General features: G+C 39.5%; 1 protein-coding gene and 1 long non-coding RNA gene across 9 annotated transcripts; one reads left to right on the top strand and one right to left on the bottom strand.

The window, feature by feature from the left end:
* Positions 1–2,991, bottom strand: LOC129656288 (uncharacterized). The gene is made up of 2 exons (XR_008716311.1): positions 2,096–2,991; positions 1–388 (listed from the first exon to the last, which is right to left on the bottom strand). It is a non-coding gene; the product is annotated as an uncharacterized LOC129656288 (long non-coding RNA).
* On the top strand, positions 1,726–27,148 carry LOC129656227 (uncharacterized). Of its 8 annotated transcripts, XR_008716294.1 has the most exons (13): positions 3,321–3,511; positions 5,009–5,236; positions 5,325–5,384; positions 7,099–7,233; positions 7,606–7,765; positions 8,236–8,490; positions 10,750–10,964; positions 14,665–14,854; positions 14,961–15,266; positions 16,778–17,053; positions 22,134–22,403; positions 25,432–25,523; positions 26,954–27,148. XR_008716294.1 is itself a non-coding variant. In XM_055586948.1 (11 exons), exons 1-11 carry the CDS (start codon positions 3,147–3,149, stop codon positions 26,971–26,973), a joined length of 2,025 nt encoding a protein of 674 aa, XP_055442923.1. In that variant the 5' UTR covers positions 3,132–3,146; the 3' UTR covers positions 26,974–27,148. The 8 variants fall into 8 exon arrangements, 1 of the variants encoding a protein (XP_055442923.1); XR_008716289.1 differs by lacking the exons at positions 3,321–3,511; positions 5,009–5,236 and adding an exon at positions 1,726–1,813 and having other exon boundaries at positions 5,337–5,384; XR_008716288.1 differs by lacking the exons at positions 3,321–3,511; positions 5,009–5,236 and adding an exon at positions 3,132–3,296 and having other exon boundaries at positions 5,337–5,384; positions 7,630–7,765.
* Positions 27,149–27,667: the final 519 nt, after the last annotated feature.

Genomic DNA, 27,667 nt, shown 5'->3' with positions numbered 1-27,667 from the left:
GGGTATAAATTAGGATGCCAAGGAGGAGTGGAAAGAGGTGAAGTTGTTAAGTGAATTTGGCCAGAGGTAACTCCTGGTGGCCGGAGTAGGCGATGGCACCCCACTCCAGTACTCTTGCCTGGAAAATCCCATGGACGGAGGAGCCTGGTGGGCTGCAGTCCATGGGGTCGCTAAGAGTCAGACACGACTGAGCGACTTCACTTTCCCTTTTCACTTTCATGCACTGGAGAAGGAAATGGCACCCCACTCCAGTGTTCTTGCCTGGAGAATCCCAGGGACGGGGGAGCCTGGTGGGCTGCCGTCTATGGGGCCGCACAGAGTCGGACACGACTGAAGCGACTTAGCAGCAGCAGCAGCACTCCTGGTGGGTCAGCAGTAAAGAATGCACCTGCAACACAGGAGACGCAGGTTTGATCCTTGCACTGGGGAGATCCCCTGGAGGAGGACATGGCAACCTGTTGCAGTATTCTTGCCCGGAAAATCCCATGGACAGAGGACCCTGATGCGCTACAGTCCATAGGGTCACAAAGAGTCAGACACGACTGAGTGACTGAGCACCCACATTGTAAGAGGCCAAGAATCAGAAAAGACTTTTAAGTAGGCACCTAAAAGAAGCTTTTCCATTTGCTCATGTGTTTATTTCAGAAAGATCACAGTAGGTAACAGTGTGGAGGAAAGATTGGGTATATCAAATAAACGGAAGTCCAAGTATGAGTTTACCTGCCGTAATGCCAGTGAACTTCATTAACTGTTACTCTATTAAGTATTTATACTTTACTAAACACTTTACAAGCTTACTATTGGCCACAATAAATTTTTAGAGATATGTTGTTTAGTCACTCATTCATGTCTGACTCTGCAACCCCAAGTTCTTCACTATCTCCAGGATCCCCTGTCCTTCACTATCTCTTGGAGTTTGCTGAGATTCATAGTGGTTGATGCTATCTAACCATCTTTACCTAGTTTTTAATTAGTGACTTTCCATAGCTGTTATGTTTGTGAGTAGACAGATCTTCTCGAAGTCTTTGGTTCTGTGTTCCTTGAAGACTGAGGTACAATATTGGCAGGGCGGGAATTACAGGGAGGGGAGAGACAGTAGTGGAGGGAGGAAATAAACCACAGATACAGTGCTACCTCAGAGAAGGCAATGGCACCCCACTCTAGTACTCTTGCCTGGAAAATCCCATGGACGGAGGAGCCTGGTAGGCTGCAGTCCATGGGGTCGCACAGAGTCAGACACGACTGAAGCGACTTAGCAGCAGTAGCAGCAGCAACGATCTCATCCTCTGCCACCCCCTTCTCCTTTGGCCTTCAATCTTTCACACCATCAAATTCTTTTCAGAGAGATTACCAGCTACTAAATGGAGCCATAGGATCTGAACTGAGGTTCAGCTATCTTAAACATGGCATATATTTTCCAGAGAGAAAGATAATTTGGTTTTCAATTAAGCCTTTGATTGCGGGAATAGAGAGGACGTTATCATCCTAAAAATGTTTTAGAAGAAGAACCAAAAGGATTTTTGAGTTCTTGGGTGGTAAGTGAAAGAATCTGAGCATGTAGAGTTGGTGATTTTGGGGGGGGGGGTTGGCTTCTCTCTGCAGGAAGGGCTGGGAGAAGGAAGATCATGAATTTAGTTTTGGAAGGATGGTTCTGAGTTGCCTATGGTGGACAGCCAGGTGTAAATGGTCAATGCAGACCAGTATATAGTGCTCTGAAGCGCTGGAAAGAAATGAGATCCAAGATGGAATGACTGGGAGTCTGAATATGGCTGAAAATCATGAAAGGGAATGAAATAACTCCAACTCTTGGAAGGTGAGGCAGGGTGGGAACTGGGAGTGCTGGCACATGCACTTAGACCAACATCTTTTACAGAAACAATACAAAGACGCTGTAAGGGTCTAAATTAATTGCATAAATGCAGGGATGGGGCAAATATTAACAATAAGACACAAAAGGGCCACACATCAGCGGCCATTTCTGAGGTGCCAGGAGCAAAATCAGGATACTGTGTGTAATCCTTGCACACACAGCCACTGAGGGTGTGCGCAGACCACCAACGCCACCCCTCCATCGGCCCCACCAACCTGCCCTCACCTCCTTTTATGAAACCGACTCTTCCCACTCCCCCTCCAGGGATGGGCAAGGGCACCTGTTTCTTGCTCTCACTTCTTCCAGGTGCAGCAAGAGTCCCAGTAAAGCCATGTCTGAATTCTTCATCTGGCCTCTTAACAATTTCTGATTAGGAGACAGGCTGGGACCTGAAATCTGGGACATGAGACCCTTTGCTGCAGTGCTTGCAAATGGACAAATGTCTCGTTGTGCAACAAAATACAAAAAAAACTCATAAGGAACTAAAAATAACCGCGTGCATGTGCAATTGGGAAAAAACATAAACAACAAGGTGTATGCACACACAATTCCACTTCTGAGGACTCAGGAGCAAAAGCAGGGCATCCCCAGGGCACTACATATGCACCCAGCAAAGGGAGGAGCAGACCACCTAAGCCACCCTGTCCTGACCCCCAGACCCTCACCCCATGTAGGGAACCAGCTCGCCTGACTTAGGGAGGGAGCAAGGACACCTGTTACTTGTTTTCGCTCCCTCCTGTTGCAACACAGGTGCCAATAAAGCCTTGTCTGAATTTCTTATCTGGCTTTTTATCAGTTTTTACTGATTAAGAAGTCCAAGAACCCTGGCTGGTGGCATTTATAGAGTTTAAGGACCCTAGTAGTAACAAAGGCATCTTGTGTTTTAGTCACTTTCGAGTTGGACTCTTCGCAACCCTATGGACCCTAGGCCGCCAGGCTCCTCTGTCCCTGGGATGTTCCAGGCAAGAATACTGGAGTGGGTAACCATTCCCTTCTCCAGGGGATCTTCTCCACCTAGGGATGGAACCCAGATCTCCCACATTGTGGGCAGATTCTTTACCATCTGAGCCACCAGGGAAGCCCGAAGACATCATAAGTCAAAACAATTTTTAAGTTGCAAATGTCAAGGGTGACTTGGCTAAGATGATAGAGGAACCAGGAGAGAGTGATGTCAGGAAAGCTAACTGAGAAGACCTGAGGATAGAGGAAGGGCTCCAGCAACATTGTCAAACAGTGCAAAAACCAAACAAGCAAGCAGCCCACACAGCTGTTAACAATGAAGGAAGGTGGCTTCATACAAAGCCCAAGGATGAACTTAAAACTGGGATTTTTTTTCACAGTCAAGGCCAGTCGACTTGTTTTTCCTAAGAAGCCAATTCATGTTCTCCTTCACCGCCCTACCCTTTACTCCCTTCTTTTACGTAGTGTAAGTCTCCTTCAAAAATCGCTGATTTGAGGGACTCACTTCCCACTCCTTTCCCCTTCCCCTCTACTTGCCATTTCCTTGGCGACCATCACTTAATTAACCCAGGGAGAGAGAGGGCGTTGCCCGAGGGAACAGAATCCACCCGAGCAGCTGCTGAAAGAGCCGGAGAGGAGCGAGGGCTGGCTGAGCGGAGAGAAGCACGGAGCAGGCGCGAGGTGGGGGCGATGGGCGGCTCCCCACCTCCGGGACCCGGTCTCCGGGGCGCAGCACGTGTCGCGCGAAACTTGCAAAGCGCGGGCTACGCGACGGGGGCTCAAGGTCTGGGTGGTGTCGGGGCTGCGGGGACGCATTGGCACCCGCAGGTTCCTCCTCTGAGCACCCATCGCGCTTTGGCTCCCAGGTCTCTGATCTTGCTTCTTTGTCCACCAGTCTAACCATTCTTAAAATCCCCGTCTTTTCCTTTAAACTCTGTTCTTTCCTCCTTTGTTCAAAAGTTCCGGACTATTGCTAAAACGGCGCGCCTCGGGGCTGCTGCTATTTTTTTCCTTCACTTTGGGAGCAACGGCTGAAACTTAAGAGCTGAATTTGAGTGGGCTTCTGTCCTGGAGAAGGAAACGGCAACCCACTCCAGTATTCATGCTTGGAGAAGTTCATGGACAGAGGAGTCTGGTGGGCTACAGTCCATGGGGTCGCAAAGAGTCGGATACGATTGAGCAATTAACACTGGGGCTTCTGTGGTGGCTCAGACGGTAAAGAAACCGTTTGCAGCGCAGGAGACCCAGGTTGGATCCCCGGGTCGGGTAGATCCCCTGGAGAAGGAACTGGCAACCCACTCTAGTACTCTTTCCTGGAGAATCCCATGGACAGAGGAGCCTGGCGGGCTGCAGTCCATGGGGTCGCAAAAAAGCCCGACGTGACTACCAACGTACTTTTTGGACTTGAACAGGCAGCTGGGAGCGATATTTGCACTTTGGTGTTTTTGTATAGCACACAAACCTTCGAAATTCTACTTGACTGCTTAGATTTGGGGGAGAGGGGAGTTAATAACACAGCCCGCCAAGGGAAAGCTCATAACAGGTTGCTGAGAAAAATGAAGAGGGTTAAAGCTTTGCAGTTTTGTGGCCAAGCCTGTGAATTGAATGATTAGGTATTTTTTAACCAGGCTGCATTTTATCTGAGGTGAACATCTGCTTAAGATTTAAGAACACCTACAGAGGATTTTGTAGGAAGAAACGTGTTTTAAAAGAGCGGGCTTTACAGAGCTTTAAGGTTGCTCCTGGGGACCTATTTGCTATTAATGGTATTTCTCAGTTTTAGACGTGTATTTCTTGGGAAAAAACAAATTTTCTTTTTTTTTTTTCTTTCTTTATACCTCAAGTTGAATGTGAGAGTTAAGTCCCCAGCAATTAAGATTCCTGGGACAAGTTACACAAGCTTTTTGAATCAATGCATTTTTAAAACAAAAGAAATTGAATACTGAATTGTTTTTCCCATTTAAGTTTCAATTTCATCCACAGTATTTGAAATATTTTTCAGAAAGATGGTATAATTTTAAAATGTGAGGAATTACTTCCAGCAAAGTAGCACTGTGTAGGTGTTCTAGATTTTCATTAATTAAGCTTAAATACTTTCACACAATGCAATGTAATTTTGTATAATTGCCTGATAATTCGTTTGATTGCTAACACCTCCTTTGTATTTAATTATGGCAGCTCCTAGAAGAAAATTGTTTGGCTCTTTGTCATTTGTTGAAAAGTATTGATGTATCCAGTTTTATTGGGTGGACAATATCACGAAGCACTTATCAATGCCTTAATGTTTGGTTGGATGAGCAGTCTAAATCATAAAGACCTGATTTTAAAGTGATACATGCACAACCTAAGGAATGTTCAATAGTTTAATTTTGAAGCTAAAAATATACATGTTTAATTGAGCTGAATTGGTGATGGACAGGGAGGCCTGGCATGCTGCGATTCATGGGGTCGCAAAGAGTCGGACACAACTGAGCGACTGATCTGATCTGATCTGATACTTTTGCAGATGGAGAAATCAATTATTCTACTGCTCTGCATACAATATGTTGTTAAGGTAAGACATTTTTTAATGTACCCTTTTTGGAAAAACGAATGGGCAAGAAGTTATTGCATTGAGTCTATCTATTTTGGAAAGTAGAGTATAAGAGAAATAACACTAAATATTAGATTTAGCACCGAAGAAAAAATGTCTGCTAGGTTGCTCTGCAAATATATGCATATTTGGTGGCAGCTGTTTTCACTGCTTGCAGATTGGGGGGATAATCACTGGAGAAGGAGCAATCAGAACTTGGTAAAAGACCAGGTAATAGTGAACCATTTTAAAGTTGTTTTTGGTAGGAAGTTTGATGAATATCTCATTCTCTTGAGAGTTGAATTCTTATTTGTTGTCTAGGGAACATATAGGTCTCTGATAATGTGGTCTGGCTGTTTTGCCTCAATTGCTAATATTTTCTTTACCTACAAATGAACCAAGGTTTTAAAATTAGAGTCAAGTGTTTTGCATTCAAACTTAGGTTCATTCTGAGTGTTGTCAAGAATCTGTTATCATCGAGGCACACAGTTTGGAGTGCTAGGACGGTGTGCTGGGATCTTGTTTCTTTATCCCCGTGGACCCCAGAGTCACCGAGATTCCTACTGTGCTGAGTGTGTTAGTTGCTCAGTGCGTCCAACTCTTTTCAACCCTGTGGACTGTAGCCCACCAGGCTCCTCTGTCCATGAAAATTTCCAGGCAAGGCCACTGGAGTAGGTTGCCATTTGCTATGCTATGGGATCTTCCTAACCCCAGGATCAAGTATGCATCTCCTCCTTCAGCAGGCGGATTCTTTACTACCAAGCCACCTGGAAGCCCATGGTATTTCCTGCTGCTGCTGCTAAGTCGCTTCAGTCGTGTCTGACTTTGTGCGACCCCAGAGACGGCAGTCCACCAGGCTCCCCCGTCCCTGGGATTCTCCAGGCAATAACACTGGAGTGGGTTGCCATTTCCTTCTCCAATGCATGAAAGTGAAAAGTGAAAGTGAAGTCGCTCAGTCACGTCTGACTCTTAGCGACCCCATGGACTGCAGCCCACATGCATCTAAAATTTGCCTGCTTTCATTTTACTTGCCTTTCTTTTACTCATTATTATAGTTGATTTACAGAGTTGTGTTAGTTCCTTCTGTACAGCAAAGTGAATTGTTTCTACATATATCCACTCTTTTTGTAAGATTCTTTTCCCATATAGGTCTTTACAGAGTGTTGAGCAGAGTTTCATGTGCTGTATAGTAGGACCTTGTTAGTTACCTCTTTTGTGTATAATGATGTATATATGTCAATCTCATCCTTCCAGTTATCCCTTCCCAACCTTTCCCCCTTGTAACCATAAACTTGTTTTCTACATCTGTGACTCTTTTTACTGTTTTGTAGATAAGTTCATTTATATCATTCTTTTTTTGATTCCACATATAAGCGATACTCATACAATATTTGTCTTTCTCTGACTTCCTTAACTTAGTATGATAATCTCTAAATCTATCCATGTTGCTGCAAATGGCATTATTTTGTTCTTTTTTTTATGTTTACTGGCCTTTAAGTTTTTTCCCAAACTGTGCTTATAAATAGTGTATCCAATGGATGTTATTTAATTCATGTGTAGAAATTAATGTTTCTAAAATATTTTAAAATTATAATTTGGTATAGTCTAGGTTTCATTTTTGTAAATTTGCTTATGAAACAATAACCAAGAATGCATTTTAATTTTTCTTCAGCATTAGTTTTCTTTCTCATTTCAGATCTCAAGAAGTTTCCACTATACACCAAAGAATAAAGAAACAACAGTTTTTATTGAATGGGATGAATTTCCTAAGGGAGGAAGTCCTGAATTTTATTTTTTAAAATACCAACTTGTTAATAATTTTGCTCAAAAAGTAAGGCATCTTTTATTTTATGGCTCTGATAAAAGTGATCATAGTAAATTTGTTATAACTAAATGCCTCATCATAAATAGGAATTTAATAGCTATTGCAATTTCTTACTTAATTTTACTAATATATATAATTCAAGCATTTTATGAACTATCTTTAATAACTAGATCAAAATAGTATTTGACTATTTCATCATTAGAATGTTTATGAATTTTCCTTTATAGAATTTATATACTACACAGCATTTTAAAAAGTAATATTTTATGTAAAAATAATTTATGTTTGGATTTCATATTGGAAAAACTGCTATGAAGATATACAGCAGTCAAGCTTCTAATTATAATGTATCTTATGTAGTTAATAAACATTTCTTAGGCAAATGAATCTACTTATTTACAGAATGTTAAAAAGATTCTTGCAGAATCACGAAAGTTTCCAAAATCAATACTAACACTTGAAGAAAATGAAGATTATGACATCATTATACAGTCTGTAAAATATGGACAAATTTTAAGTGAAAAGTCATTTCAAACTCGTAAGTAGTGTGTATGTATTGTTCAGCTATCTTACCTAGTCTTGAAAGGAAAAATGTTTTTATTACCAGATAATTTGAATTTTACAATGATGAACAGATATGTAACGGTAATCAAAAATCACATCATGATAGTATTTTGTTTGATTATAATTTAGTTTTCAAAATTTAAAGGAAATTGAAGCTAAAGTAAGAATACAGTTTTCAGTTTTGGCATTTAATGTGTGCCAATATGGTAGATAGGTTTAGTGAAGATTTACATACAATCCAGATTATCCTTAACAAACTATAATGTGGATTGTAATCTGCTGTGATTCATTCATTCTAAATAGAGTACCAGAAACTCCCATATAATCCAGGAAAGCTGTTAGGTCAAGTTTTTCCATCATGGTGAATCTTTGGTAATTCAATATCCTTTGTGTTTCATTCCGTTTTATTTGAAACTCTGCTAATTATTCGCCCTGATCTTTTAGGTGGAGTATCAACTAGAAATATTAAAACAGTAGCAACAAGTACGAGCGTTTCTTTTAACTGGAGTGTGCTATCTTCCAATGACATTTTGGTGTCAATATCGCTTAATAATTCTTCACAAATTATGCAGAATGTCATGTTTTATGAGTGGGATGATTTGAAACCTGCCACCTTATATGTTTTTACACTTGAATTTAAACAGTTGCATTTGGATTTTATAAATATACTTCAGAGATTGGATATTCAAATTGAAACAGGTATGTAGATATTTATTAATTTATGTATTTATTATATATCTTGTAGATAAATTGGTAGCTTTTAAAAAGTGAATCAGCCAAGTATTAACCAGTGTAAACTACTTGTAAATGAATTAGCATAGTCCTCTTTTTCTAACTATATTATTCAGATATTTGACTGATTTATTGAACAAGCCAAATTTAGCTGGTAAAGATAATTTTTCTTCCATCACTTCTTTTAAACTGAACCAAGTAGGTGCTCTTTCTTTTAACTCTGACAATGGTTCATATAGATTTCCCAGGAGATACTGGAGGACAGAGGAGCCTGGCGTGTTGTAGTCCATGAGGTTGCAAAGAGTTGGACATGACTTAGTGACTGAACAACATATAGAGTCCATGAATTTTTAGGTAACTTAAATATATCAATGAATGGTCTCATTTTCAGATATTAAATTATCAATAAAATATAGGATAGCATAGAAATATTTCATTAGTACATCCAGAATGCAGTGGACCCTCATAAATAATACAAGGTGAAAAATACAGCTCAGCAGACTTAGAGTTCTAACTACCAACTCCTCTGGTCTCAAGTTATTTTTCAGAAACATAGCATCAGATTGGATGCTAGGACATTTAGAGAGATCCTAGTCCAGAATGGTTGCTTTATGGCATGTCAACGGATTGTATCTCTAAGAAGAAAATTCTTTTAAGAATTTGTGTCAAATAAATCTATCTTTCCTGAAAGAGGAAAAAAGTATATAAATTTTTCATTCTATTTGAAGTTTCTCCATTACTCATCCCCGATCAGACCTGACCTAAATTTGAAATACTGCAAGGGGGAGCTGAATGTGTTCAATTCCTGTTTGGTGTCTTCCTGTTTCCTGTTCCTTCTCACACGTAGATTTGAGGACAGAGTCCTAGATGGCTAATAGGGGCAATGCACTTTCTGTGATGGGCTGAGTCCCATTTCAATACCCTGTACAGGAACATTAAATGAATCACAATATCTCTTATAATAAATTTTGTTAGTAAAAAGACAATAAGGTAGGTAAAGCATTTCCTCTCATACTTCTTCCCCAAGGAAAACAAGACAACAGTTCAAAATATCCTTTTCAGAGTGAACCAGGTCAGAAAAAGAAAAAATATATAACACATATATACGAAATCTAGAAAAATGGTTCTGATGACGAACCTATTTGTAGGGTAGGAATAAAGATGCAGACATAGAGAATGGATTTGTGGACATGGAGGGAGAGGGTGGGATGAATTGAGAGTAGCACTGACCTATATACACAACCATGTGTAAAATAGACAGTGGGAAGCTGCTGTATAGCACAGGGAGCTCAGCTCAGTGCTCTGCCGTGACCTAGAGGGGTAACCTGAGGGGGATGGGAGGGAGCTAGGAGAGGGAGGGGATATATGTGTGTGTGTATATGTGTGTGTGTGTGTGTGTGTGTGTGTGTGTGTGTATCTGATTCAGATTGTTGTACAGTAGAAACTAACATAGCATTGCAAAACAGTTATACTCCAATTAAAAAAAAAATCCTTCTTACATCTTCCTAATATGTTGTGTTGGTCACTGATGCTTCTTCAGCATGTTTTTACTCTGAACAGGCTGATATTTTCCTGTCTTTCTGTGGTGTGTAATCTTGGAGAAAGGACTAAATGGCTAGCCATTCCAGTTGTTTTTTTTTTTTTTTTTTCTGGAAAGTGAACCCATTTGAAGTCAAATGACAAAGAGCAGAATTCATAGCAAGCATGGTGTCTTGTGTATGTGTGCATGTATGCTGAGTCATATCTGACTCTTTGTGACCCCATGGACCATAGCCTGCCAGGCTCTGTTCCATGGAATTTCCTAGGCAAGATTACTGGAGTGGGTTGCCATTTCCTACTCCAGGAGAGCCTCTAAATTAAAAAAAAAAAAAAGCCTGAAATTTACTTAAAAAGTTCTCTAGCAGTATAAGAGTAAAGGAAAGGAACGGTAACCTAAAGTAATTTAGGAAGAAAAATATTTGTGGTTTTGTGTTAAGTTGTAATTGGGCAATAATTCTGTATAATTAATTCTTAAAGCTACTTAAAACTATTTTAGTTGGTAGTAATTCACTTACTACTAGAATAAAGCAGCTTTAGCACTTTTATTGGTTTGGGAGAAATATAGGGAAAGTGTACAGTTAATACTATGAGGTTTTTGGAGTTAACCTCTGTAGATGTTAAGAAATAGAATTATGAAATGTTATATTGCTGAATCCATCTTTAACAAAAGCATTTTTCTTTTGGTAGGTTCATGTTCACAAGGATGGGTAGCATTAAAAAATAGCTGTTATAGAATTAGCAAAGAGAGTAAGCCATGGAATATAGCCCAGCAATATTGTAAGTTGTCCTTAAGTTCTGCACACCTGGTGGATATAAAAAATGAGGAGGAAAAAAAATTTGTATTTTCACATCTCAGGTCAAAGAATCAAATAATAATATGGACTGGTCTTAACGACTTTAAGGTCAGTAGATATAAAGAATATGTATTGTGATAAAACTGTTTTTACCTATGTTCATTCATTCATCTATTCCTTCTTACCTTAATTCAGTAAATATTTAATGAGTACTTCGTATAAGTAGGGGATTCCCTGGGGGCTCAGACAGTAAAGAATACACCTGCAATGTGGAAGACCTCGGTTCAATCCCTGGGTTGGGAGATCCTTGGAGAAGGGAACGGCTACCCACTCCAGTATTCTGGCCTGGAGAATTCCGTGGACTGTATAGTCCATGGGGTCGCGAAGAGTTGGACACGACTGAACGACATTCACTTCACTTCCTATAAGCCAGACACTGTTTCTCTTTATTTTTCCAGTATCTCTCTTTTTTAGAGTATTTATAGGTTCACAGCAAAATTGAAGGAAAGACAGAGATTACCCATGTACCCTCTACCTCCAGACACACACTGCCTCCCCCATTAGCAGCATCACCAACCAGAATAGTAATCTGTTACAACCCAGGAGCCTGTGTTGATACATCATCATCACTCAAAGCCTAGGGTTTCCATCATGGTTCAGTCTTGGTTTCATTCATTCTATGGGTTTGGACAAATATAATATGTATCCATCATTTTAGTATGGTACAAAGTATTTTCTTTGTCCTAAAAACCCTCTTTTCCCTGGCTATTCATTCCTTCCCCACCTCCTCCAATCTCTTTTGTAGGCATTCATTTCTTTACCTAATTTTGCTTTTTCCCAGACCCCTCTTCAATACGAGTGATCTTATTCATTTATTCTTTTTCCACCTGAACCAGTTCTCAAGCCCACTTTCCTCTTATGAGTTTCAGTTCAGTTCAGTCGCTTAGTTGTGTCCAACTCTTGGCGGCCCCATGGACTGCAGGACGCCAGGCCTCCCTGTCCATCACCAACTTTGGAGTCCACCCAAGCTCATGTCCATCGAGTCAGTGATGCCATCCAACCATCGCATCCTCTGTCATCCCCTTCTCCTCCTGCCATAAATCTTTCCCAACATCAGGGTCTTTTCAAATGAGTTAGCTCTTCGCATCAGGTGGCCAAAGTATTAAGGAGTTTCAGCTTCATCATCAGTCCTTCCAATGAACACCCAGGACTGATCTCCTTTAGGATGGACTGGTTGGCTCTCCTTGCAGTCCAAGGGACTCTCAAGAGTCTTCTCCAACACCACAGTTCAGAAAGTTTCAGACATATATCTAGTTTTCTTCTGTTTGTTTATCCCTTTTGAAATTTTCCACAGACACTTCAATATTGCCAAAACTGACTTGTCACATCCTTCCCATCAAACCTGCTCCACTGCCTCTATTTCTTACCTCTGTGAAAATACAGTAATATGAACCTGAAAGCTTGGAGGTCTCCATTTCACTTCTTTCACTGTAGATATCCAGGTTTTAGAGCTCAGTTTTACTAAAAGAGATACAGAACAACCTGAAGATTTTAGTCAATACCAGTGAGATAAGGAGCGAGTGACATTTTTCTCCAAACATTCCTACCCCTGTGGAATAGCTCATGAAATTTCATTTTGGTTAAAGTTTTGTAGGAAAGCTTGAGACCTAACACTACCTTTGTCTAATCTGTGTTTTCTTCTTGGTGTTCCATTTTATTTTTATTTCCTGCCACTCTGTTCTCCATGAGATACCCTGATCTCTCATGACCCAAGGCAAATTCTATCAGTTTTGATACCGGTTTTTCTTTGGAACTTTGTGTAAGCTTGGGTGAAACTGTTGGCAATCTTTAACTGCATTTTTATCATTCCCTTAATGAGATTTCTTTATCTTTTAATGGGCAGCGAAGGAAATTCTAATAAAGATTCCTCAAACCACAGTTCATCTAGAAGTCCCCCTTCCAGTGTGCTAGTCTTTCCAGTAGGCCAGTTATATACATATATTTCTTTCCTGCTTCTGGCATGTTGGTTCTGAACTGTTTAAATTAGAATGCTGTCTTCCAATAGTTATGGTTACTGGTTTTTGTTATGAAGTTAGATCATATGCTTGTGAGAGGCAAAGTGAGGCTCTCAAGGCATCCTTGTGGTGGTTATGAATTTTTCTAAAGCATCTAAGATACAGATTCTGCTTTAAGATACTTAAAAATAATTTGAAAAGTAAGTGAAACATCAAAGTAACAATTTCAAAAAAACTTCCTTTGTAATAATAGCTGAGTCCTATAATATCTTCTAAGTGCTAAGTGTAGTTCTATATGATTTACTTGTATGACAGAGGAAATTAGCACACCTGTGGACAGGCATCAGAGTCTGACCTTAACCACTATATTCTATGACCTTTAAAGCTGGTCTCTTGAGGTTGACATCAGAGTTAACTTCTGGGTCAATCCTTGTGGTAGATTGAGAAAGTCATCACCCCTTTAAGTAAACCCATGCTGAGTAAGGGTAAGTTTGTTACTGGATGTCATAGAAAAAGACTGATTCATCATTACATCCTAGCTTCCAAATGGGACTTGGCCACTCAATAGGAACTTAATGAAAGATTAATAATTTCTATATTCTACTTTTGGAAGGGTTACATAGGTAATTCTCATTGAGTTCTCGCAACAGCCTTATGAATAGGCAATGTAATTATTCTCATTTTATAGATAAGGAAAATGAACTCAGAAATATCCTGGGTCACATAGCTAATAAATGGCCATGCCAGACCGCAAACCTGTATCTGTTTGACCAACACTCATGCCCTAATCGTTTGACCATACTGCCTCTGTCTGTTTTCAAAATGGCAGTAGAGTATATGCAATACAGCAGGCTCTGTAAGGAAATTATATTCCTGCCTTCTACTTGATGGAATTGGAATCTACTGTTTTAAAATCTCTTTAGAATATCTGCAGGGAGCAGATCTTTTTAGTTTTCATCCATGCCTCTAGCTTGGCACTTGCTTGATGCTGGGGATGGCGTCATAAACACAGAATGGACATAGTCTCAGTTTTCATAGAACTCATTGTCTCTAAGAATTGTATTTGATTTTGAGGCACTGTTATGTGCCTGGTCTCTTGCATTCATACTCTAAACCTGTGGACTGCCATGCAGAGTGGTCCTGATGAGCTCCACTGCACTGGTGAAAATATTTCATTTCTAAGAGGTCAGCGGTTGTCTGTTACTTATATAGTAAGTGGCAAAACTGTTGATTAGAATCCAGTGTATTTTTGTCAAAGCTTCCACTTTTCCTACTACCCCTTTCAAGGAGAGTATCCACTACCTAGAGGGAGATTTATTACCCTTGAAAGTTGAGGTTGATAATACTCACTACTGACATCCTTAGCGGAATGGTAATTGAAACCTCTTCTGATGCTTAAGACTTATGTGATGACTTGAATCAAAATAACCTCTGAAGAATAAAGGGTCTGTGCCTGGCATTGTTTTGAGCACTTCACATGCACTGCCGGTAATACTCACAACAAATTAGATGTAGTTTCTATCACTACACCTGTTTTACAGATGAGAAAACAGAGGTTTAATGTGAAAATTTATTCTCCTGAAGACATGGCTAATGAATGGATGAAAATGAACTCTGCCTCCAGCTCAGAATCTTTATCATGAAAGAAATCTACATGAAAATATGACACTGGTTGATGATTAAACAATCTTAGAAAATTTTATAATATAGATATCTAATACAAATCTTTAAATACACATATTTGAAATGTGACTTTTCCTTTAAATTGGCTTAATTTGTACATCTTATTACAGAAAGAAGGTCATCTCACGTGGACAGATGGATCATCTTTTGACCTTAAGGAAAATGAAATACTTTCTTTCCCACTACTACCCAAGAATGAAACAGATTGCTACATTTTACAGCAAAACTCAACTGGATCAAACTATTTCTTTACAGGATTTTTCTGTTATATTCCGTTGCCATATATTTGTGAATATGAATGTAATTATTTTTTTAGTATTTGTCTATTCACGCATCTTATTCTTTTATTACTTTAAAGACAGAATTATAATTTCTAATAAAAATAATTCTCTTCTATTTCTTTTAGCACCTTCTCTGCAGGAAGACCTTTTGTTCTATATAAAGGATGTTGGAACAACTGAAGTTGTATTTAGTTGGAATAATTTGAGTGCTTGGAATAATTTGAATAAGTGGCTGAAACTTGGGTATAAAATTATCATTAAGTATTATTTAGATTGTACAGAAGAGCAACATTTTGAAAGCATGCCCCCAGATACTACAGAGAAAGCAATTACACAGTTGTATCCTGGCCGTGTTTACAGATTTTTATTCTCTGCAATAAATGAATGGGAGGCAAAAACTACTTTAAGTCCAGTATTCGTTGTTGAAACACGTAAGTTACAAGATATATGAAAGTATAATTTTTCAAATATTTAATATCATCATTAGCATGTAATTCCTGAGGGTCTGCTATTTTCTTATAAGATTCTGAGAAATCTCTCTTTAACCATTTAAAATTACAATGAATCTGTTTATGTGTTTGGCTTTCCTATTAAACTATATACCCAGAAGGGCAGGAACTATATCTTATTTACAGTAATGAGACCGGTTCCCAGTTCACAGTAGGTAGTAAGTTTGGGGGAAGCTGAATTTTTGATGTGCTAAAGCAGGAGATAAACAGACATGCATCCTGAATTATAAGGAACTTACAATGGAGAGAATTAGTAAGGAATAAAATTAAATGCAAACAAAATTGTATAGAAAAGTGTAATTACCCAAATTCCCAGTCCACGGTATATTTAATAAATGCTTTTTAGAATTCAGAGGGTGAGTGATAGGGGCAGAATTATGGAAAAGATAGGTTTAGATTCAAACTTGAAGAAAAGCACATCGTGAGCAAAAGTGTGGTGATGTGAATTTGTAGGAAAAGAACAGTGTGGATCGACTGGAGATCCAGGCATGAGGTAGCAGTGGTTTGAGCAGTAGGCGGCATCAGGTCTGGGCATGCCAGCAGTTTCCTTTTAGATGGTTGGACTTGACCCTAGAAATGAAGGAAGTCCATGAAGACTATGGTTTCTAAGCCTTGTTTTACCTTTTCCAAGTACTTTAATGCATTATTCTACAGTCTGTCTCCCAGCGTTTGGAATAGCTATAGAGAAGTGAGAATTGAGCTTCAGAAAGAAGTCAACTGACGAGACTAACATGGCTTGTTAAGCCATGCAGGAATCCAGGCACCCAGATGGTCTTATTTTAACTGTTGAACTATTGCTTCTAAAGAAAGAATCAAAAAGAATGTGTGTGCATGTCTGTGTGTTGGGAGGGTAGGGAACGGATACAGGTTTGAGGCTGATAATTGCAAGGTGCTGTTTTAGGAAAATTAATATGGAGGGATTAACTGGGGAAATAACTGGCACCAGATGAAACAATTTGGAGTTGGGAAATATTTCTGTAAGAGGATGAATGCCTGAGTTCCAGTGATGATAGGGATGAAGAATGAATAATATGAAGTCCCCGCCCTCTTGTCGCAAGGCAGAAAGAAAAGACACATATAACATGATGGCTGAGTGCCAGAAGTAGCATTTCGGTGACGCTTGTAATAAAAGTGAACAGTAGTGTGTGTCAAACACTTTGACAAGTGCTTTACCCTCCACATTTTATTTAATCTTCATAAGTACTACTGTAATACCTATTTTATATTCAAAAAACCTGAGGCTCAGAAAGAATAAGTAATTCACTCAGAAAGTTGGAGATACAAATTGGAAGGGTCAGGGCTCAAATCTAATTTTCCTTTTCTCTCCAAATGTAGAGAGTATCATGGAAGTACTGAGAAGAGGTTACTCTGCCAAACCGTATTACTAGTATAATGTCTTTTTTTTTTTTTTTTGGTTTCTTCTTATCTACTAGGTCCATTATCACCCCAAAATGTCACAGTTACTCATGTGACCCCAACAGAAATATTTTTACACTGGGATGCTCCAGATCCTGTATCTTTTGACCATTATCTTGTGGTTATTTTGGATGCTGAAAATGCTAAATCAGAAGAAGTGTTTGTTGAAAAACCCAACACATCCACAACAATCGGAAATCTCAAATTTTTCCATCATTATCTGATCTATCTATTCAGTGTGGCAGAAAGAGGAACTCTAAGCTACTTTGAGAAACCTATTTCAGCCATTACAGGTATGGGCACATTTTGCCTTTTGATCAGTACAAACTGCATACTTTGAAATACTGTTTTGCTGAAATTTAATTGTGTTGATCCTTCATTAGTACAAAATGATCACAGTTGAACATTTGTCTAGATGTTGAATCATGACTCTAAGCATGGATTCTAAATACTAAATTAATTTCGATTTACACAAACTCCTTAAATATCTGCATTTTTCCTACCAGATTCCTTGAAGGAATATTTCTTACCATAGCCTTTGTTGGAAAATAAATTATCCTAAAAGATGAGGATTAGTTACCCAGTTCTCTTTGATAGCTTCAGACCCAGCAAGTAGGTCTGCACATTTAATCATGCTCTTTTCCTGTGCAATGTTATGCGTTGGCCTCTAGGGGGCAGTGTCACCCCAGGACTTCTGGCGAAGATGGTTCTAAACTACACTCACCTGGGCATAGCAGTTTTTGAATCACTGTCTAACATAATCATTAAAGTAACTTATCTTTTAATTAATCATTCTATTTACCCCCTAAAGTCAGTCTTTTTTGAAAGGAAAAAACTCGATTCATGAAAGCACATAACTCAGCACATTGTATCATTTGTGCAATGTGTAGTTAGCACGTTTATACGCAAGGTTCTTTGAAATTTCACCAGCTAAAATTTAAACAGGAGAACGGAGGGAGGAGGAATGGAAAGCCTGCATGTGCACAGCCACGGATTAATTAACCTTCTCATACTTGGGAATACTCGGGATTCTTTGACAATGACGATGATGATGATTTGTAAAACAAATAACAAAGTACATCATTTCATGCTTACTGAATGCAAATACTTAGGATACATGCATTCAGTGTTGCAAATCCTAATCAGAAGTATTTTTCCACTTGGATACTAGAGAGCAGATGTTTTCTTATCCCCAGGCTCAGACAAAGCATGTCAATTGATACATGCTTGAGTGAGTTCCTGACACTTAAGGAAGATGCTTTCATTTTTAACTGACAGACTAGGAGGATTTCTCACAGATTTAATTTTTAAATCAGATTAAACTCTTCTGTGGGATATACCAATTTGTGTAGCAGAGGGACAGGAGAAAGGTTCATGTGAGTCTGCACATTTAATTGTGTGACTTGCTATGTATGTTGACTCTAAACTGACGAAGCAGTGCGTCTTTAAGGATTTAGTAATCCAGTCCTCTTACTTTCCTATGGTTGAAGCAATATTCCTCCCCCCCCCCAATCATTGTTTACTCAATAGATTATGTTTTAGTGTCAGGAATTGCATTGGAGACTAGAAATGCAAAGATGAATAAGACTAGGATCTACCTTCAGAGGACTTAACATCTTAATGGAGTGAGACAAATTTTTAAAAATAATGATTGTGTGTTATAATTGCTATGAAGGCTTATGCTGTTGATACCATAAGAGCATAGCAAGGGATCAGTTAACTCAGACCGGGGTACAAGGATAGCTGTGAGAATCTTTGTGAAGGGGTGATACACTGAGTCATGAAGGGAGATGAGAGTGAGCCAAGAAGGAGTGGGGATCCAGAAGCATGCCACGAGGAGGGCAAGCAGCATGTGAACAGACGGAGAGGACCGGAATAGAGGCATCCACCTGGCTCTCACGGGGAAAGCCAGAGGAGGCTTTCTGAAGACTGACAACTGAACATTAGGAAATGATGAGTGGATTGGCATGGCTGGAGTACAGGGGGACATATATTGAAGGTCTGGAAAATGTAAGCTAAGCACTCAACAGGAAGAGACTTGATGGAGTACATTTTATTCATTAAAATTTAACTGTTTTGGGTTAATGGAGTCTTTGAAAATGTGGAAAAAATAATGGACTTTCTCCCATAAAAATGCACAGGCATGTATAGAAAATTCTTTGAGTAACTATAGGACTATAACAGACTCCTTAGTTTTGTAGGTGTGTGTGTAAGAAAAAATATCTAAGTTGTTTCACCATGGAATCTTTTTAACAGTTTTTCTAATGGAACTATTCTGAAATTTCCTGATAATTTTACATAATCGATGTCAACACCTAGAGTCAAGCTAGCTTCAGTTTTGTGAAATGAAGTTACTATGAAATGAATAGACCCAGAATATTTTCCTAAGAAGTTAAAATGTAGTGTTTGATTTTGTTGATTAGGAAATTAACTTCAAAACATATTGAAAATCAACTTATAGTTTCTGAAAACAAAATGACTATGAAAATCATGGAGAGTTCTTTTTTAAATTATTTTTTAATTGAAGGACAATTGTTTTACAGAATTTTGTTGTTTTCTGTCAGACATCAACATGAATCAGCCATAGGTGTACGTATGTCCCCTCCCTCTTGAACCTTCCTCATATTTCCCTCCCATCCCACCCCTCTAGGTTGATACAGAGCCCCGGTTTGAGTTCCCTGAGACATACAGCAAATTCCCATTGGCTATCCATTTTACATATGGTAATATAAATTTCCATACTCTACCCATACATCTCACCTCTCCTTCCCTCTTCCCGTGTCCATAAGTCGGTTCTCTATGTCTGTTTCTCCATTGTTGCCTTGCAAATAAATTCATCAGTACCATATTCCTAGATTCCATATATATGCGTTAGTATATGATATTTATCTTCTCTTTCTGACTTCTCTCTGTATAATAGGCTCTAGGTTCATCCACCTCATTAGAACGGACTCAAATGTGTTCCTTTTTATGGCTGAGTAATACTCCATTGTGTGTATGTACCACAAATTCTTTATCCATTCATCCATTGATGGACATCTAGATTGCTTCCATGTTCTAGCTATTGTAAATAGTGCTACAGTGAACATTGGGGTACATGTGTCTTTTTCAATTTTGATTTCCTCAGGGTATATGCCTAGGAGTGGGATTGCTTGGTCATATGGTGGTTTTATTCCTAGTTTTTTAAGGAATCTCCATATCATCTTCCATAGTGGCGGCATCAATTTACTTTCTCACCAACAGTGCGAGAGGGTTCCCTTTTCTCCACATCCTCTTCAGCATTTATTGTTTGTAGACTTTTTGATGATGGCCATTCTGACCGGTGTGAGGTGATATCTCATTGTAGTTTTGATTTGCATTTCTCTAGTAATGAGCATGGAGAAGGCAATGGCACCCCACTCCAGTACTCTTGCCTGGAAAATCCCATGGATGGAGGAGCCTGGTAGGCTGCAGTCCATGGGGTCGCTAAGAGTCGGATACAACTGAGCGACTTCACTTTCCCTTTTCACTTTCATGCATTGGAGAAGGAAATGGCAACCCACTCCAGTATTCTTGCCTGGAGAATCCCAGGGACGGGGGAGCCTGGTGGGCTGCCGTCTATGGGGTCGCATAGAGTCGGACACGACTGAAGTGACTTAGCAGCAGTAATGAGCGATATTGAGCATCTTTTCCTGTGTTTGTTAGCCATCTGTATGTTTTCTTTAGAGAAATTTCTGTTTAGGTCTTTTTCCCACTTTTTGATTGGGTTGTTTGTTTTTCTGGTATTGAGTTGTTTGAGCTGCTTTTATATTTTGGAAATTAATCCTTCATCAGTGGTTTCATTTGCTATTATTTTCTCCCATTCTGAGGGTTATCTTTTCACCTTATTTATAGTTTATTCAGCTGTGCAAAAGCTTTTAACTAGGTCCCACTTGTTTACTGTTGTTTTTATTTCCATTACTCTAGGAGGTGGGTCATAGAGGATCTTGCTTTGATTTATGTCATTGAGTGTTCTGCCTATGTTTTCCTCTAAAAGTTTAATAGTTTCTGGTCTTACATTTAGGTCTTTAATCCATTTTGAATTTATCTTTGTGCATGGTGTTAGAAAGTGTTCTATTTCATTCTTTTACATATAGCTGTCCAATTTTTCCATCACCATTTATTGAAAAGGCTATCTTTGCCCCATTGTATATTCTTGCCTCTTTTGTCAAAAATAAGGTAACAAGAGAGGTGTGGGTTTATTTCTGGACTTTCTATTTGTTCCATTGGTTTATATTTCTGTTTTTGTGTCAGTACCGCACTGTCTTGATGACTGTAGCTTTGTTAGTATAATCTGAAGTCGGGAAGGATGATTCCTCCAGGTCCATTCTTTCTCAAGACTGCTTTGGCTATTCGGGGTCTTTTGTGTATGAATTGTGAACTTTTTTGTTCTAGTTCTGTGAAGAATGCCATTGGTAATTTGATAGGGATCACAGTGAATCTGTAGATTGCATTTGGTAGTATTTTCATTTTCACAATATTGATACTTCCTACCCAGGAACATGGAATATCTCTCCATCTGTTTATGTCATCTTTGATTTCTTTCATCAGTGTCTTATAATTTTCTGTATACAGTTCTTTTGTCTCCTTAAGTAGGTCTATTCCTATATCTTTTATTCTTTTTGTTGCAATGGTGAATGGGATTGGAAAATCATGGAGAATTCTTTAAAGATTATTTAAGGTACAGCTTCTCTGATAGCTCAGTCGGTAAAGAATCTGCCTGCAGTGCAGGAGACCTGGGTTGAATCCCTGGGTTGAGAAGATCCCCTGGAGAAGGAAATGGCAACCTACTCCAGTACTCTCGAGTGGGTTGTACATGTACAACCCCATGTACAGAGGGTACAAAATCCCATGTACAGAGGAGCCTGGTGGGCTGCAGTCCATGGGGTTGCAAGAGTCAGACTAAACCACCAAACCAAGGTAAAGCTATTGAACAGTTTAAAATTGCATAATTATCCTTACAAACATGAACTAATTATTGATCATTGTGCCTTAGAACTATCAAAAGTTTAGGGGAGGCTTGTAACATAAGACAATGTGATTAAAAGGAAGGCATTACAATTTCCAGAGAATAGTAGTGAAAATTGTAAGGCGTGATATTCAAATAAATTGTGTAAGAAGAAAAACTAGTGTCTTTTGTTCGGTTATTACAAAAATAGTCAAGAACATTCTCCAATACTTGAATAGTAATAACAAAGACACCTTTTTTCCCCTAAAATTTAGTCCTTTTCAAGACATGGTGACATGAGGATTTGTTTACTTTAAACATGAATTAATACTAAATTGAGATATTTTTACTCAACAGCATGAGTAATAACAGACAATAAAATGTATGTATTTATGTATTTTTCAAAGGTATTAATCCACCTCAGAAAATTTGTGTAAAACCTGAAGATGTGGATGAAGACAGTATAATTCTCCAGTGGGAACCCCCACAAGATGGCCATGAGGTCTACATTCAAATCAAATCCATAGCAGATACACGAGAAATCAGGAAGCTTTTTGTAAAGGATGCTAATAGATGCAAGATTGATCACTTAACCCCTGGAATGACATACGACATTGGAATGGCAACAGTAATGAGTGGGAACTTGAGCGAGCTGGTAACAATTCAACAAACTCTAAGTGAGAATCAGATACTTTTCATTTCTTAACAGATATTTCCTGACTTGGGGGTATTATAAAATAGTTTCTGATAGATTTCTCTGGTAGCAGGTTTTACCTTTTTAAATAGATTGTTGGTGTATTTCAGGATCTGGAGCAATTTCCATCCATTGTATCTTGCAAGTGTCCTATGTTTGAATAAAGGCAGCACTGTTTATGTTTAGGAACTTCTTCCCAAAGTCACACTGTCTAGGTTTGAATCTGAGTTTAGCTGTTTCACTAATCCTGGGCAATGCATTCAACCTGTTTATGCTTCAGTTTCCAAATTTGTAAAGTGAAAATAATAGTGTAGGTTTCATGGGTTGTCCTGAGAATAACTGATTTAATAAATATAAGGACATAGAACAATGCCTGACATATAGGCACTGTTTGTAATTTTTATTGTCTCCGCAGAGGCATGCTGTAGCATATCAGAAAGAAATATTGACAGTGTATAAAAGGTTTAGGGCCAAAAAGTTTTTCATTTCTCAAACAATTAATTCAGTGAACAATAATTTTTAAAAATGTAATAAGGAAGAAAGAAAAGGAAAAAAAGTAAATACATTAAATAATATTCATAGATATTTATAAATTGTGATAAACCTTAAGGAAAGCAGAAAAATTATGTCAATGAGGGTGTTAACTGAAAAAAAAAAGCACAACATAAGAGCAGTGAGTTGCAGTTTTATTCAGGGATCTTGGTGAGGACTGTAGCCTGGGAGACAGCCTCTCAGAGAGCTTTGAGGAACTTGCTCCAAAGAGGCAGGGGAGAGGCCAGTATGCAGGTGATTTTGGCTAAGGGACCTATGCAAGCAAGCATATGCCATGGTGGAAGATCACTACTCGTCACAAGGAACAGGTATCTCAGTTCATGATTTTAGTGCTTTTCCAAGTATGGGAAGATGTAAGAATATGGGGTCATTAACATTTTTCCTGAAGCATATCCAACTGTTTAAGGGCCTGTTCTGCCTGTTTTCACAAAGCGTAGTGTGCTCCATTCTGTTCTTCATCCTGAGTTCCTTTAAGGGTGTGTTGTAGGTCAGCAAGGGCAGTGACTAATGATTTACTGTTCCCTTGCTAGAAGAGTGTGGCCATGACACACCTGGTTTACGAGAGTAATTGAAGAGGGATGGAGATGCTACTGTAGATGGACTGTAATAGGAGTTGCATTTGATGGAGGCTTAAATGATAAGGAGGAGCCAGAGCAGAACAAGATGGAGGAAGGGTACTTTAGAAATGAACAACTATCATGAAGAATGTAAGACAAGGACAGACTTGGTGTCTGAGAACAAAAAGGCCAGGATAAGGAAGAGGGAGAAGGGTAGTAGGAAATGATATGGCATGAGGATTCAGGGTCAGAGCACAGGGAGCCTGCAGGCTGTGCTTTTGAGTTTGTTCTGAGGGCAGTGGAAAGTCATTGAGGGGTTTATGCAGGAGAGGTGACAGGGTGAGGTCACCTTGTCACAAAAATGTCCTTCTGATATGGGCAAAGAATGATTTGTTTAGAGGTGAGAAGGGAACTGGGAAACTGGTTCCAGGGTGTTGTAGAGTCGAGGCAAAAGGTTATGGTGAGAAAGATAGGGAAGTGCAGCTGGAAAGTAGTGGCCACGTTTTACAATATGAAAGTCCAAGCTTTCATGTTGGCGTGCTTATGATGAGTAAGTGAAAGTCGCTCAGTCATGTCAGAGTCTTTGCCACCCCGTGGATGGTAGCCCGCCAGGCTCCTCTGTCCTTGGAATTAATTCTCCAGGCAAGAATATTGGAGTGGGTAGCCATTCCCTTCTCCAGGGGATCTTCCCAACCTAGAGATCGAACCCTGATCTCCTGCATTGCAGGTAGATTCTTTACCATGAGTTACCAGGGAAGCTCCTGATCATGAGCAGAGGAAGGGAGAAACTGGGTGTTTGACTTGACTAATTTAGGTGAATAGTGATGACTCTGAGGAAGGAAAGACCATTGGACCTCACAGGCCTTTTAGCTAACAATAAGGGTAGTCTGCTGGGAAAAATGAATTAATTAAAAAAAAAATGTGTTAGCAGTGTCTACATTAAGCCAGCATGAAACCTTCCTGTTTTATCTTTCAAAGACTAAACTGAAATTTATTTCCATAGTTCCATACTTAAATTTTTGAGAAAAAACTACCTAAAGATAATTATCATAGGAAAGTTATGAAAAATAAGACAATTTGATAATTAAGCAAGATATATTGCTAAAAAATCTATTTTATATCTGCTAAACAACCCAACATAAATTTATATGCAGGATGGAAGTATAAAACTCAAATGTGTAGATGAGAAATGAACTGTTGTCTTAGAGCCACAATCATTACCAGAATGGGGTTAGATTTTCCCCATATTGTCTCTGGGTCTAATTTTTTGCTCCATGAGATTTAGATCACTGAATATATTTTTAAACTGATTTTCACCTGTAAAGTCCTATTCTTGTTTGACTCTGGGGAACTCATTCAACCCATTTACAGATAAGAGTCAGATACGACTGAGCGACTTCACTTGCCCTTTTCACTTTCATGCATTGGAGAAGGAAATGGCAACCCACTCCAGTGTTCTTGCCTGGAGAATCCCAGGGACGGGGGAGCCTGATGGGCTGCCATCTACGGGGTCGCACAGAGTCGGACACGACTGAAGCGACTTAGCAGCAGCAGCAGCAGCAACCATCTAAAAACACACCTTACCATCCTTTCTAGATAGTCAGTTCCTTTGAAATCTTATGCAGATGTCTGTCTTCAGGTGCAAACATAGATCTAAACTCTGCTTAATTCAGATACTTATTGATAAAGTCAGTATCTAACAAGAATGCTGAAACGTGGATTAACATATAAATCTGAGGAAGGCTAATAGAATTTTAGGGCTTAAAGTTCTATTTAACGTTTTGAAAGTTTTTTCTTTTTGAACTGTTTTAAAGTTCAAAAACAGAGACCTTCTGGCCAGTGCAGCAAGGATATACCATTCTTCTGATCATTGTGTAATGCACCTCTATCATTTCCGTCTAGCTTGGAGCTGTGTCTGTTACTCCAGAGTGTCACAAAGTTGATCTGCTCATTGATCCATGTGAAAGGACGTCAAGTTTGGAAATGCCCATTAGGTGCTCGTGGTGTCTATATTTCCTCTCCTTCAAATACTCCACTATTTCTTCCTTTAAAAAAAACAAACAAACAAACACGTTATTTATCTTTGGCTCTTCTGGGTCTTCACTGCTGGGGACGCTTTTCTTTGTGATGGGTGGGGACTACTGTTGAGTTTCAGTGCTTGGGCTTCTCATTGTGGTGGCTTCTCTTGTGAGGAGCACTGGTTCTAGAGCGCTCAGGCTTCAGTAGTTGCGGTTCCCCAGCTCTTGAGAAGGCAATGGCACCCCACTCCAGTACTCTCGCCTGGAAAATCCCATGAGTGGAGGAGCCTGGTGGGCTGCAGTCCATGGAGTCGCTAAGAGTCAGACACGACTGAGCGACTTCACTTTCACTTCTCACTTTCATGCATTGGAGAAGGAAATGGCAACCCACTCAAGTGTTCTTGCCTGGAGAATCCCAGGGAAGGGGAGCCTGGTGGGCTGCCGTCTCTGGGGTCGCACAGAGCCGGACACGACTGAAGCGACTTAGCAGCAGCTGCAGCTCTAGAGCACAGCCTCGATAGTTGGGGAGCACAGGCTTAGCTGCTCCATGGCATATGCGATCTTCTCAGCCCAGGATCGATCCCTTGTCCTCCTGCATTTGCAGGTGGATTCTTAACCTCTGAGCCACCAGGGAAGCCCTCCACCGTTTCATATAATCCTGTCGGTCTTTCTATTCAGTCCTTAAACTTTATAATCACTTTTGGCATCACCCAATTATTTATCATTCATCATTTTCACTTGCGTCAAGATGATTAAGCAAATATTAGCCTATCCCAAGGTGCATAGGTAGACATTCTCTCCTTGTATTCATTTAACAAATAATTACTGATAATTACCCTGTATTGGATTGGCCCAAAATGTTCATTTGGGTGCCCTCAATCTTATGGAAAAACCCAAATGAACTTTTTGGCCAGCCCAATATTATATCCTGTCTCTCTTTTTTCCATACACTTTGAGGCAGCCAAGCATAGAGGGACTTTTACCTTTTAATGAGCTTCTACGTGTTACAGACATGTAGGAAAAAAAATTAATTTGCACAATGCTTTTTCCTTTGAACCTTCTCTCTCCATCTGTCTGTGTTATCTCGAAAGCAACTATTGGTAATGAAACTTGATCTCCGGTTATTAGTGTGCACCTGATCTATAAAATGTGCCCTTTGGGAGAAGGTGGTGCTTACGCCAACGGACCTTGGAACCAGATTACCTGGGTTAGAATCACAGCTCCACAATGACCAGTTCATGTCCTTTGGAAAGGCATTCACTCTTTTTGGTTGTCAGTTTTCTTCTCCCTAAGATGGGAGTGATGATAATCTTACCTGTGTTATGCAGTTACTATAATTTAAAGGCTCAGACACCAAGCAAACACTCGGAAAGTCTTGGTGATTGTTGCCACTTTTCTCTCTACAGGAGCAGAGCGGCGGCACTGAGGAGCTTTGGCCGTCTGTAATGGGAAGTGAAGTTGTTCTAGCTGTGTATGTGTCTGTTTTTGTCAGAGGAATTAGTGAACCCATTTTTCTTGACAGAAGGAGAGCTATAAGAGAGCTGGTGTTTGAGTTTTCTTTTTTTCCTTTCACAAAAGAATAAATTTTAAGATAGACTGGGCATCCCTGTGCGTTTATTCTAACAAACCTATGATAAAAAGCCTTTGAATGTGGCCTGGTTTAGTTTATCTCATATTGAAAAAACCTCACTCAGCCCTCAGGTTGCCACTTCCTCTGAAGATTTTGCAGGAAAATAGGTAAGGATGGAGGTCCTGGTCACAGAGGTGGAGACTCGTTGGAATCCAACAGAAACGGCAATGCCTTTCTTTTTCTTTTTTTAAAGTGTAACCTTCTCCCACTTGAGGTTTCAGAACTTTGCGGCATAGTTCTGAAGAGAAGGAATAGCTTTATCCTGTTCTACCCCTTTCCAGCCTTGGTGCCCCTCTGCTCTAACACATCACTCGTTAATACTGTTGGCTACATCTGCCTGGACAAGTGGAATTGATGTAAAGCTTCACATTTACCCACTGAAGGGAGTGTTTCCAGCTGTATCCTTTCAGAGCCTACAGTAAACAAGGCCTATTTAAAGCACTGACCCTCCCTAGAAAATGTTTTCAGTACCCAAGAAGCTGGAAGTGAT

Source organism: Bubalus kerabau, chromosome 1 (genome assembly GCF_029407905.1).
Source record: "Bubalus kerabau isolate K-KA32 ecotype Philippines breed swamp buffalo chromosome 1, PCC_UOA_SB_1v2, whole genome shotgun sequence".
Classification (NCBI taxonomy): domain Eukaryota; kingdom Metazoa; phylum Chordata; class Mammalia; order Artiodactyla; family Bovidae; genus Bubalus; species Bubalus kerabau.
This window is presented reverse-complemented; position numbering and strand designations above follow the sequence as displayed.

Excerpts from the sequence above, each read along its gene's own strand:
- LOC129656227 (XM_055586948.1), top strand. The coding sequence starts at position 3,147 with ATGAAGGAAGGTGGCTTCATACAAAGCCCAAGGATGAACTTAAAACTG. Across the intron at positions 8,491-10,749 it reads GGATATTCAAATTGAAACAG|GTTCATGTTCACAAGGATGG; the intron begins GTATGTAGATAT and ends TTCTTTTGGTAG. Across the intron at positions 22,404-26,953 it reads AACAATTCAACAAACTCTAA|GAGCAGAGCGGCGGCACTGA; the intron begins GTGAGAATCAGA and ends TTCTCTCTACAG.